Source organism: Sceloporus occidentalis, unplaced genomic scaffold (genome assembly GCF_023333645.1).
Source record: "Sceloporus occidentalis isolate IW3139 unplaced genomic scaffold, rSceOcc1.0.p SCAF_4, whole genome shotgun sequence".
NCBI lineage: Eukaryota > Metazoa > Chordata > Lepidosauria > Squamata > Phrynosomatidae > Sceloporus > Sceloporus occidentalis.
The window spans coordinates 61,209,146-61,222,916 of NW_028316984.1; the positions used below are offsets into that span (position 1 = coordinate 61,209,146).

The window sequence follows — 13,771 nt, forward strand, 5'->3', positions numbered from 1 at the left end:
GCCATTAGCCTGCAATTCCCACCAGTCTTATCTGGTATAGCAGATGGCAGGGAATGATGGGTATTGAAATCCAACATCATCTGAAGGGTCACAAGTGACCTCTTTCCTAATCTACATACTAATATGTTAAAACAAGCATAAAGTGGCACTAATAGTTCTGTCTACAACATATTATTCCAAAGGTAAATGAACACCCTATATCTGTATTTCTAGCATGTGTATCTGAAGAGAGGCGTGGGTGACTGGCTGTCCCAATCATGTACAGCCCCAGAACAACCAGTTGATCTCCCACAGGGATTCTTTTTCAGAAACAGCCACTCAGTGTACAAATGGAAGTAGACAAGGGACATGACACTATGGAGAAATATAGCTCGACACTTGCTTTTAGGTGCAAATCTCCTACATGTGAGTAACACATAAAAAGGGGTGGTGAAAAAGCAAATTCATAATTAGGAACATTTAAGGAAAGGGTTTAAAAATAGATTAGGGACATGGAAGTTGTGGCCTTTCAAATATTGTTGACATATCTCACATCAGCACCAGCCATTGTGCTCAGCAATTAAGGATGATAAGAAATTGGGGTTTAGAAACTTCTTGAGGGCCACAGACAGAAGTACAACTCTTTTTTATCGAACAGAATGAAGCATGAGAGTGTGAAAGCTGGTGGCACTTCTGAAGCATCCCCTCACTTCTACCGTCCTTGAAGCATTTATGAAGCAGCCATTTCCTATTAACGGGAACTTGCCCAAGTCCCTGCTCCAGACTCCTAGTCCTAGTCCAACACTCAACCCACTATAGCATACTGGCTCTCACCAAATGTTTTACAAGAACAAATACTTACTGATAGTGAACCCAGGACGGTCCAAGGGTTTTCTTGAACTGAGTGAGTCCAACAATATCTATGTAAATGAGTTCTACAACTTTATCCCCTTGTGTGGGGCAACCGGATCTGTTACCAACAACCTTCTTCATAATCCTAGTCATAAAAAAACAATAAAACATTGTTTCCTGTAAAATCATCCACTCATGTTTAAGATTAGAAAGTAAATTTGGTCCTATCAGTTTCATTTCATTTCCCCCCACCTTCCAGAGACAGTGTGACTAACAAGGCAACCCATGTATTCCAATGGAGCAGGATTAATGGAAGTGTCTGAAATAGAGATACTGCACTCCTGAAGTCTGGACAAAATGTATCTTGATCCATAAATTATCAGCTCTAATATATTATATTAATGAGCAACATAAAGGAAGGAAGGAAGGAAGGAAGGAAGGAAGGAAGGAAGGAAGGAGAGAGGAAGGGAGGGAAGAAAGGAGGGGTAAGAGGAAGGTGTTTGTTCAACATGGCTTTCTTGCTGTCATCTCTTCATCACTACACATCAGAAAGAGTGCATGGAAGTGTGAATCCTGGTGATGGTATACGGGAACATCTTGATATGCCTCCAAGTGCAATCAGTGGCCCTTTGAGTTAACTTGGTGGTGGTGGTGGTGGGGCTCTGGATCTATTTTTTCAATATTGTACAAGGAGGCATACGATATCTCCTTAGTCAAGAGCTTTTCTAGGCAGCACAACAACCTATAGCTCTTGACTAAGGTGATATTGTATGCCTCCTTGTACAATATTGAAAAAAGTAGATCCAGATCTGGTATGATAGCATAAATCTCCATAGTATTCAAACTTTCACATTCCTGCTTATATTTTCTTATCAATACCACATGCTAAATCTTGGAACAAATTCATTACAAATTTATTCATTGTTCCTGATTTGTTAAAACATTCAACACTGATTTTAAAATTAATGATTTTTATCATTAACTGTTGATTACATTTTTTTGAGTAAAGATCACCAGATCTCATTGCTTTAACCTGTTACTAATTATTTGTATATTTTTATTTAACAAATCAGTTGACATATTAATTAGTTTCATAATATTTTCTTAATATTTTTACATTAACATATCAAATTTCCTCAGTGATTTTATACTAGAATTACTACTAAAGATTCCAAGTCTTACAAGCCAACACAGATAGCTAAGCTTCACAACTAACCTTTAGTCATACATTATTTGGTACATTCTCATAACATTCCCGTAACTCTGTGAACTACGTATGTCAGAGAAAAAAAATTCTTATGTGCTTTCCCTATTGTGATGGTAATGGCCTAGGTAAGGTTCATCTTTATTTTTTATCTAGGATCTGTGGAGCAGTTAGGCAAAATATGTGAGGATTCTTGGGAGTTGTGGTTTAACATGGATGGGCTGTGCTTTCCTGCATGCAGTCTATTTGTTCTCACAACAGACAGTTTACACAATTAAAATACTCTTCATTCCAGTTGAATAGAATGTAACCTGGTCACATGGGATTCACAGGAGTTCAAGCTTTTTGTGCCGACCCCTACCCCAAAGTTTCTTAAACTCTGCAGAAAAAAAGGCTTCATGATTTTTTCTGCATGGAAATTCCCAGAAATGCACACTATTGCATGTGACTGTTTATGTCAAACGGTTGCACATTTTCTGCAGAGGGAGGGTGAATAGATGCAAATTTGCACAAGATAATTAACTGTCAAAGTGAATGTGCAAAAATCTGCAGCAATGCACATAATATACTTATGAATAGACTAGCCCTAAGACCCTTCCTTCTAGCAAGATGATGATACAAAGCAGGAAACGTTTAAAAACATGTCCATAACAGGAATCCTAGTTTGCTGCTCCCAGACCAATTGGTTTACTGACAAGCTAGGGCTCCCAGCATATACAAACCTTTCCTGGTACATTCAAAGGTCATACTCATAGGGGTGGGAGCAAAGCAGGTGCAAACAGGCATCCTGGAAAGTTAATTGTCTAGTAGGGAAAACTGAAATGGCTCCTTAGTCAGGCCTAGAACTAGACTTGAAGAACTAGTCTTTCATTTTCTTAAATGACGCAACCAGCTTGCCAGGCCCTGCAGCCCTAGAAAAAAATATGCTGACCTCATTTTGCATAAGTACTCGATTCACATTTTTCAAAGTGCCCTGAGGTGTAGCTGCACAGAAGTCTCCAAGAAGCGAATAACATTTGATAACTTTGTTACTATAAACCAGGATAAATAAAGTACAGCCCTTAAATAACTGATGAATTGTAGCTCTCATCTACTATGCTGACTAAGCCTGATGTGAAATGCAACATCTGGAAGGCTGTGCCTTACCCACCTCAACACAAACATATACCTGTACAATCTCTTTGATGTGCTATTGTGTGCCTTCAAGGCATTTCTGAGTTATGGTGACCCTAAGGAGAACCTAACAAGGCGTTTCTTGGCAAGATTTGTTCACAGGAGGTTTGCCATTGCCTTTCTCTGAGGCCACGAGTGTGTGACTTGTCCAAGGTCACCCAGTGGGTTTCCATGGCTGAGCAGGGATTCAAACCCTGATCTCCTAGAGTCCTACTCCAGCACTCCAAACACTACCCAATCTCTCAATTTCTTTACCAATACAAAATCAGTAGATGCAATGCTGCTCAGTGCAACCAAGGCTAGGCTTCAGAGGGTGTTTCATGTAGGAAGGGATACCCTTTAATGTTCCATTAAAAACAAACAAACCACAATTTCTCCCACAAACACACTTATTCATGCATTATGGGAATGTTATCAAATAATGCATGACTAACTGTTTCATTCAACATGGTAAACATTTCAATTTGTGACTTCATGTGTGCATATTGTACTGAAGTATACTGTACTCACACACATTTGTTGATGCCCCACACATTAACAGTCTGGGTTAATTTACAAAGAATAAAAAACAGAAATGCTTTCACATCCACTGGTTTGAAACACTTTTAGCTAAACAGCTCTGGGGCCCTGTCACGGATGCCCATCTCAGCACGGCTCCCAAGATACCATTCTGAAACATCCATTTTATTAACATGCAATTCCCCTGTCTGAAGAGTGACATGATTAAGTTTAGGATTTGCCAAACACTTTCAATGAAATATTGCAAACCAACCATTTTGAAATTATGGGTAACAGGCTATAGAACAGGACCTTCAGAACAACAGATCAAAAGCAAAGAATGATGACAGTCAGAGAAATTAGCTACAGCCAATTCAATTTACTGATAACCCATTTCTTATCAGGACATAAAGTACATTTAACAGAAAAAGGCAACAAATTAGAAGAGCCAGCCAATTTTTATCTTTCTGCAGATGTCTAGCACACCTGTATGGGCAGAGAATAAAGCTGCTTCATTTGAATTTTCCAGCATTATTTAATCAAGCTTCAGGAGGAAGCAACCACAATGAAAGCATATTATCCCTTTTATGGTACATATATTTAGCTTGTGAAAATAATCTATTGCTGTTTAGTGAATTATCACTTTCATTTTCTTCTTCACAAAATTATAGGCTGTACACGAAAGGCTTGAAGACATTACAGTAAGGGAGAGCCTTTTTGGTAACTCTAGCTTCAAAATGGAAAATAATCTCCTTACTCCTTCAGTTCTGCCAATGAAGCTGAAATCCTAATGTCATGGCCCAGTAAATAGAGAGAAGTAATTAAATCACTCCACTGGACTAATTCACCAAGTGGACCACCACTAAAGGCATTCTCCGCAATTTTGAAGCCAGATTCTTTTGTGAGCAGTCCAAGATGAACAAGAATCTGAAAAACAAAGCCAAATATAAGTAAGCATAGAATGGATGCCTACAAAACAAACTATGAAGTTATGTTCAGGTATGGTTGCTTTTTTTTTTTTTTTACAAGTTAACAACAAACATATAACAGCATTGTGCACAAATAGCTCAGGGTGTAACAACCATATTTTGGCATTCCAAGGAAACTAAACATTCCAGCATCTGTACAAATTATAATGATCACTTGTAGTGCACTTCAAATAGTCCAAGCATCATTTTTAAAAAACAAGGCAATTTTTTTTTAAAAAAGGTTTTCAGTCTGAAGGCTCATACTCTAAGGGACACAATATAAAAGGAAAAAGAAATCAGGAGGAAGGAGGGAAACACACAAATTAAGTTATTAATTCCTGAAGTAACCAAGTGGCTGTTGAATTAACAGGATTTACTTATCAATCAATAACTGATCAACGGATCTACTTTATTTTGGTCAGTCTAGTTTCAGGAGTATAATCTGATGAAGATATAGCCTTCCTTGCCTTTAAGTAAAGGCTATGGTAAGTGTCTGTGTTAGCTCCAAAACCCAACTTTACTGCCTGCCCAGACCTACTCACTCTCAAAATCAATTTTAAAAAATTGAATGGATGAACTCATATTCTGATTTGTGTGGGGTTTTAACTTTTAAACATTTTAAAGCATCAGTGCACAATATTTTAGAGCAGCTACTCACATTCTGATCTTTTTGTTCAGTGGAGGAAATTCGAGGATCATATAAGGCCCTCAAAAATGGGAAGGAGGGGCTTGCACATAGCCTGCAGACTGGGTGATGTCTACTCCTGCTTTCAGCACACATACAGTATCTACCTAATCCAGATGTCCTCAGTGTCCTGGCCAATGGCAAAGGCTGCTGAATGAATTCTCCTCTTCTCAGCTTTTGTTCTAAATGGAATCTAAATGCAATGCCCTTAGACTGAAAATAGAAGCTGAAGAGTGCCCTTTCCTCCCCAAGATCTTTCATTTTTCTATACATATCGAGATAAAATATATTCTGGTGTTAAGTGGTGGTAAACTGCTTTGATTTTGTGGGGTGGATTTCACCAACATTATTTACTTTCAATGCAATTTAACTCAATTATCTCTCGCTGCAACAAAACATCAACCAAAGGACATTGGAAGTCACTGAAGCCTTGAAGGTCAAGAAGCAATTAAAACATTTTGTATGCCTGAAAGTGACAGAAATGCTCTCTGGTAAGAAAGTGTATATGATGTACATGTTTAATCAACCTTTACAGTGAATATATAACTGGCAGCAATCTAAAAATATGAAGACAGATAATTCATTCCAGTGGTTTTCCTCAACACCACGAAGAAATTGTTTATTTCATGTCTTGAAATCAAACTCACTTTCTTTCGCTTTCTTTTCTCCAGGTTTTGTTTTTCAGCAAGTGACTTAATTGCTTCTATCCAAGTATCAGCCATTCTACGTATTCGCAGCATCATCCACCGGAATTCTTCATGTCTGGACATCATTTTATATAGCAAATCAAAATTGGTTCTGATTTCAGCCTTCAATTAAACAAGAAATTCATGAAATAAGTTATACTATAAAACAGATAAATATGAAGACTCTTTATAGTAGAGTGGAATGTGATATCTGTATTTCATTGCTGTTTTATTCAAGGGAAAGTTACATAAAGTTCAAAAAACTGAAGAAACAGGACAATATATGCCATTACTAGCTTATACAGGTTCTTCTTCTTTCTTTTTTTTTTTTTTTTTACCTTAAAACGCTATCTGAGGGAGATCTGAACAGGAATAAAAACTGAAATAGCTCTCTGACTAAAGTATATACATGATGCACAAGTTTGTTTACATGCATGTATGGCAACTACACTTTTATAATTTAAATATACAGGTAAATACAGTATGAAGTGGTATTTACACAACTGCTGACTTAAGTTAAGAAGGCACCATCACTAGTTGAGTCTCCCTTATCTGGAATTCCAAAATCCAAAATACTCCAAAATTGTCCACATGGCTGCTCAGACAGTGACACCTTTACTTTCTGATGGTTCAGTGAACACTTTTAACCATAAAATATTGTGTATAAATAAAATCACCTTCAGGCTATATGTATAAGGTGTATACAAAACATAAATGAATTTCATGTTCAGACTTGGGTTCCATCTCCATGGTATCACATTATGTTTATGCAAATATTCCATTTGTTTAAAAAAAATTCCCAAATCCCAAACATTTCTGGGTCCAGGTATTTTGGATAAGGGAAACTTAACCTGTATAACTTAAGTTGTGAAATAAACTGGGTATGTGCCCTTTAAACATTTCTGATATGATAAACACATTTGCTATGACATGGATCCTATACAGGCACAATGCTCTTGTAGTAACAGATTGTATTGTGAGTGGCGCCACTCCCTCATCAGTTGCACAAGAGAAGAAGGGGGTAGGGCAACAATGGCAGAAGCAATATGCTCTCAGCTGCCTATTTATTAAATGGCTGGGTTCCTGGACAGGGGTAGGTTAAGTGGCAGAAGGGAAGAAGATGGCTTGAACCCAAGGCATTATAAGAGAGTGACATGGGACAGGGAATTTTTTAAGCCAGCCCTTTCATACTGCCGTACCACTTCCCTTCCCTCCCTCTTCTGTCGTTTTGCCATTACTATCTGTTTCTTCTTTTCCTCACCAGGGCTCCTTTCTTCTTGCTACCATCACTTTTGACACCACTGTGGACAGAGCCAAAATAATTTTGGTATACGTATAATGTGAAGTGCACACTCAAATCTACACAAAAGTGTGCACAAATATTTAAATAACTTTCCCCAGTGTGTCTTCAAAATGTATCCAAGAAAACAGCAAGAGGAAAAAATGTAACAGACTGATTCATAAAACAGTTATTATCCCATAAAAGCTGAAATACATTTTATAAATCTGAAAATAAAACACTAAAGTCCATTCCACTAAGAATTCTGAAAGGTGCAAGGCAGACTTTCTCACCATTGTCTTTTGATCAGTTTCTTCATTAGGATTTTTTGCTCTCCAGGGTAAACGAGGACACCAGTTTTCAACCTGCAGAAATGGAAATCTTCTATTAAGCTCAGCTTCAATTGACTCAACAAAATGTTGAATCAACGTTTCCTTGAACTGATTTTTTCCTCATTTGCTGGCAGTCATAACAGAACAACACAAGGTCAGCAGGTGACAAAACCAAACCATGCTAACTGGCAGGATTGTGGGAAGTGCAAAAGAAGTACAAAAGATGTACAAAAATGGGTTAGCTATTACAGGGGTCCTCTTTCACCTTTTTCAATGAACTAGCTGCCTTTTATTAATAGATCAAATACTCAAGATGACATTAAAAAAACATAGCTCTGAAATTCTCAGGAGGCTGCTATTAGAGAACTGAAATTCTTAACAAGATAAGACAGCTGGCAGATGAGAGGAAGCATAGGCTATTATAAACTATAGAAAGAAAAATTATCATCAAGCAAATGTAAAGCACTGTGAGTATCCAACAATTGGTTTCAATAGAAGAAACAATATCCTGCTTTAACCCATCAGGATGTAGGGTGCCATGAATCCAGTTTCCTATTCTAATGGTATTTATTTTATTCCTAATGAGGTGGACCTATGCTTAGATGCATTGTGTCAAAACATCATGGAGCCATAAAAGTAAATATGCTTCTACACATCCCAAATGTGTTTATTACGTTGTTTGGTTCTATGCAAGTGTATAATGCAGCAGTGGGCAAACTGTGGTCCACAGACTATTTCTATTGTTGTGTGGCTTCAAGACATTTCCAATTTATGGCAGTCCTAAGGTGAACCTATCCTGGGTTTTTTTTGGCATGAATTGTTCAGAGAAGGTTTGCCATTGCCTGAGACTGAGAGCCAGTGACTTACCCAAGGTCATCCAATGGGCTTTCATGGACAAACCCTGGTCTCCAGAATCGTAGTCCAGCACTCAAGCCACTGCACCACACTGCCTCTCACCATAGGCCATAAACAACCTAATTTTTCTGGTCCCCCAGCCCCTAGTGGGTTTAGATACTTTTTTTGTTCAAAATGTCTTCTAGGGAGTGTGGAGGGCATTTCCACCATGGTTTGGGCCTATCCTGTGACAATTTAGGCCTAAAAGAGACCTTTAAAAAAACAGGAAATAAACATTTTCATTAAAAAGGCCTCTCCTGGGCATAAAATGGAGTAGGAAGGAATCATGGTGTCTTCTAGAAGGTGTGGTGGAAATATTACTTGTTGAAATAAAAAACTATAGAAAGATGGAGTCACCTTTGTCAGCCAGAGAGATGGTTTTTGAAATAAAGGCTTGGAGTTTAGGGAAACTAGAGCAAAGGAATAAGGAGTGCATCTTGACCTGGATGGAAGCTGGCACCAGTAAAAAGACATAACATAAACTACTGAGATAAGGACATTCAGAAGCAAGGTTAGGAGGAAAGCCACTGAATTCCTACAGGAGGGGGTAAGGAGTGATGATGCAGTTTTAATGTATGCATGTATTTCTGTTCTGATTGTAAGAATTCTGTATGTTTAAATTGTAATTAGCCAATCAGGTGTATAGAAGAAGCTTCTTTGTCTTGAATAATATAAAAAGAGCCATTTTGTCTTGTTCGGGGTCTCAGCTTTTGGAACTTGAATTCCACTGAGTTCATTGTTTTCCTTTGTCGACAATTGGAAATAAACTTATGGATTTTCAATTACTAGGTCCTCTTGCCAATCCTTGCTCTGTCAGTCCTAGAAATTTAAGTTTCCTGAAATTTCTGTTACAAAGGGAATTGTTTAATTTTTTTTGGTAGGGGCAGGTATCATGGTGGGATGTGCCCCCCCCCCCCAAGATCTCCTGGGCAGCTAATGTGGCCCCCTACCATTCCACAGTTGTCCACTCCTGGCTATTGGACCAAATGTTCAAATTCAAATATGGTTTCCAGTGTATATTACCAAACATTTTTCAAGTGCTAGAAAACCAGAATACAGTGGTCCCCCGGGTTACGAAATTAATTCGTTCCGCTGCCCTTTTCGTAACCCGGAAGACTTTCGCAAGCCGAATTGCCATAGGCGCTAATAGCGAAAGCCGCTTTTTGGTGCGAAATAGCGCCGAAAAGCACCAAAAGTTTTTTCGTAACCCGAAAAAACTTTCGTAACGTGGAACAGTTTTTTTAATTTATTTTTTTTCGTAACCCGGGAATTTCGTAAGCCGGTGCTTTCGTATCCCGGGGTACCACTGTATTTGTTTATATAAAATAGGATATTCATCAGGATTTCATGACTACCCATAAATACAACCATATATACAATATTTTTCCAGAAGGAATGTATGAGATAATTAATTAAAAAAACATTTCTGACTGGCAGAATTTATATATATTTCCTACATACAGATAGAAAGAATCATCAGTCACAGGGATAGCAAGATGTAACTGTCCCCTTCCATTACATCTGAATGCATGAAAACTCGATACAGCCTGTTTTTGTGTTAAAAGTTTGATTCTTACATTGATTCTTTCTTAAAACTAACAAAACCAGTTGCTGATTTTGCACAATAAACCTGACAATATCAATGTAGTTTGTGCAACTTCACCAAGTTATCAAGCACACTTAAGCATCTTCGTTATCAACTATCACTTTGACATGTGGCTGCAATACCTTAAGTAACAAACAAAACAAAAACAAATCCATGTTGTATTTTTGAGGAAGGACTACAAATTCTAAACCACAAATGTAGTCTGAAGTCACAGAAAAGCAGTAATTCACTATGTGTACAAAGTTTGGAATACAGAAATTATTTGTCAAAACAAATCTGTTCTGTGACACCATAACTTCTTTACTCTAGTGCACTACTAAAAGTGTTAAATACTTTCAACTGCCTTTTCTAGTAGCCTTCTACTGTAAAAATGCAAAGGGTAGACAGAAACCATTCCATACATTCATTGACAGACTCTACTCTGTGGCCTCATTCTAACACTATGGAAACAACTCCAAACAGTCAAAGGTTCAACAGGCTGTATGAAAGGGGCTGCTATATATTTACAGCTGTACACACACAGAAGACCCTTTAATGGATTCTTTCAACTCATAAAATCATCAGGACATGGCTTGTGGTGCATGAACATCAGGGGGAAGCCTATAAATGCATTTTCACTTCACCTTCTACTCTTTCAAGCACATGTTCAAGAGAAACATGCAAAGAATTTTTCAGGTTGCACTACAAGGGAGCAATTGCTGCTTTTTCCTCCTACTGTATCAGTTACCATATAGATATATGCTAAAATATTATACATTGCTGCAGAATATTATTTTCCAAGGGGGAAAAATGTTGTATAGGTAAGCATGTAGTATTATAGTCGTTGTCATCATCATCATCTAAATTGGGAGAATTATCCACAAACTCAAAATTCAATTGCTTGAATCCAGAGAAGGAGGTTAGTGCATATAATAATGAATGACACAGTCAATTTTCTCATCTGGAGGCAGCTCACAGCTCCACATGAGATACTGATCTGGAGGATTTCCATTTGGGAAGGGGCTGCCATTGGGAAAATGAAATAGAAAAACCCCTCCTTGTACTTCACTCAATCCAAGCCAACCCATTCTGACTTTAATAATTAATGTTCTTTAATAATTAATGTTTATCTATAATCCAATGACACTGCTTAGGTTATAACACAGCATACTATTTTAAAAATAGGCAGTAATATTCCAGATAAAAGGGAAGCATTATTTCACATTCAGATGGCATGTTTTTCATTTCTTTCTAAAAAAAAAAAGTTGTTCTTGTCAAGTGTGTTTTTGTAACGTGGTGAGGGGTTGCACTGCCAATGTTTTGACAGGAAGCTGTTACCGATAGAGAGATGTGAGTGAATATAATAAAATGTACTTGTTACATGTGAAGAAAAATTATCACCTATTTTCAAAATGTTTCAGCATGCATCCCACAAGCATAAAACCCTTGAAATATAGTACCACGCAGAAAACATCAACATAGCAACAATGGAATAAAGCCAATGGTGAAAAGTGCACACCACCATTGTCCACTATTTAAATATCTACTGTCAATTCTCAAGGAATGTTGCCTTCCACATGAATAAGTCTGTGCCAAGATAATCTCTCAAGGCAGCTTGAGAAACATATATAATGTTTGTATAATGATTATACTATAATTATTATTTACTCATATTTTTTAAACATAGAAATGTTCATTTTGTTGTCAGAGATAGTTTAGCAGTATTTAACACCATAGATCTGGAATAATTACTGAGGCCAGTTAAAGATGAAAATGTGAAAACAGGCTTAATGCTGAACTTAGAGGGAAAAAAATGACTACAAAAGATTTATATAACCTAGATAACAAGGAAATTGAAAAAGTTAAAGATTTTCCATACACTGATCAGAACAGAGGCTGTAGTCATTAAATCAGAAGATGACTAGGAATGGGAAGGGCAGCTATGAAAGAACTAGACACGATCCTGAAGTGTAAAGATATACAAGTGAGCACAAAAGTCAGAATTATCCAAGCCTTGGTATTCCCCATCACCACTTATGGATGTGAGAGTTGAGTACTGAAGAAAGCCGACAGAAAGAGGGCACAGTGGATGGCCAAAAAAACAAATAAATGAACAGATCAAACCTGTACTCTCCCTGGAAACCAGGATGTAGCAACTGAGACTGTCATACTTTGGCCATATCATAAGGCACAATTCATTTGAAAAGACAACAATGCTAGGAAAGCTGGAGAGTAATAGAAAGAAAGGAAGACCTCATGCCAGATGGATAGCCTCAATCAGGGATCTGCTTTTTGACCCATTGTCAAAGCATCCACAGATAAGCCATTTTTTTAATAACGGGATATCCTGTTATTCAAAAAATGGCTTCTCTGTGAATGCTTCTTCATTGACGGGACAGAAGCAGGTCACCTCAATGATGTTTGAGAAGCACAACGGACGATCATACCTTCACGCTTCTGCAACAGTTCTGCAACGTTTTACCCATGGCAACAGTTCTGTGTGATAAGCCCCTAAGATTTGTCCACATAACACTAAATTTCATTTTAATGTTACATGCAGATCAGCCCACAGGATTTTATATCTAGGGCAGGGATGGGAAACCAGTTTACCTTTGGGAATATAGAAGAAACTGCCTGAAAGTAACATATATCTGCATGTAATGCATATTTGCATATAATCTTCATGAACCCAGATGCCAAGTTACATAATACATCAGTATATAATATATTAAAGATTGTTCACCACAAAATGTGCACCTTTTTTCAGTGTTGCCATCGCTTGAATTATCATTTGATCTTAGTTAAAATTATACAACAATCTGGATTCTTTCCACTTCATTTCTGCTCCCAATGTTCACTATTTTTGAATAATGTTTTATAAAAATTGGAACAACTAGGGTTTGAACAGTGGTTATTCAGATTTTCCTTCTCCACCCTCCAAGTTTTCCTCTGAAGAAGTAGCTGCAAGCCAGAAACTGTTAACAGTCAACTGGTCAAAGTCCAGGGGGACTACTTTACACATCACACTCCTTGTTAGCAGGTTTCTGAAAATGTTCCAGATTGTAGTCTAAATTTTAAAAGAAGCTGAATGCTACCATCCTCAAGCAGGCTCAGCACTCTGGATGACTCCTTTGACATTTATATTTAAACCTAAAATGGATTTATCACTCCATTCACATGAGAGCCCCCATCTGCTACAGGCTTTGACTAATTTGTTCTTCTTGGCAACTGGGGTGTCAGGTTTAGTCCATTCCATTCCAGGACAGAAACAGAGACAGGAGGAGTTCATGAACAAAGAAGAGAGACCCACTAATAAGGACAGACCTGAGCAAAGCTGTGTCCTTCCTTTAGAAATACTCGGTTTTAGTGACCACAGGCAAATACCATGGCATCCCTTTCTCCCAGCAAGAATGTTCCCACAAGTCCTTCAGAAACACCAGTTCTGCTCCAATGCTTATTGTTAGGCATTGGCCTTGCAGATTGGCTGATACCGTTGTCCAAGGGATTCTTGGGCATTTGGATTAGGTGTGACTGCAGCCTTGGCTACTATTTTGCTACTGTGGTGCCAACCACTTTGATGCTCACTTCACTGGCCAAAGCCTCAGACCTTCAGCTTCACTGTATATAGTATTCTGG

At 37.8% G+C, this 13,771-nt stretch overlaps 1 protein-coding gene across 2 annotated transcripts in view; it reads right to left on the minus strand.

The window, feature by feature from the left end:
• MGAT5 (alpha-1,6-mannosylglycoprotein 6-beta-N-acetylglucosaminyltransferase) overlaps positions 1-13,771 on the minus strand; it is a 177,090-nt gene that overhangs the window by 37,248 nt on the left and 126,071 nt on the right. For both annotated transcript variants that reach the window (XM_089520136.1, XM_089520137.1), the window contains exons 6-9: positions 7,618-7,689; positions 6,007-6,168; positions 4,464-4,633; positions 842-976 (exon numbers count right to left, since the gene is read on the minus strand). In XM_089520136.1, the coding sequence (XP_089376262.1) occupies positions 842-976; positions 4,464-4,633; positions 6,007-6,168; positions 7,618-7,689 (539 nt within the window). The remainder of the gene's footprint in view (positions 1-841; positions 977-4,463; positions 4,634-6,006; positions 6,169-7,617; positions 7,690-13,771) is intronic.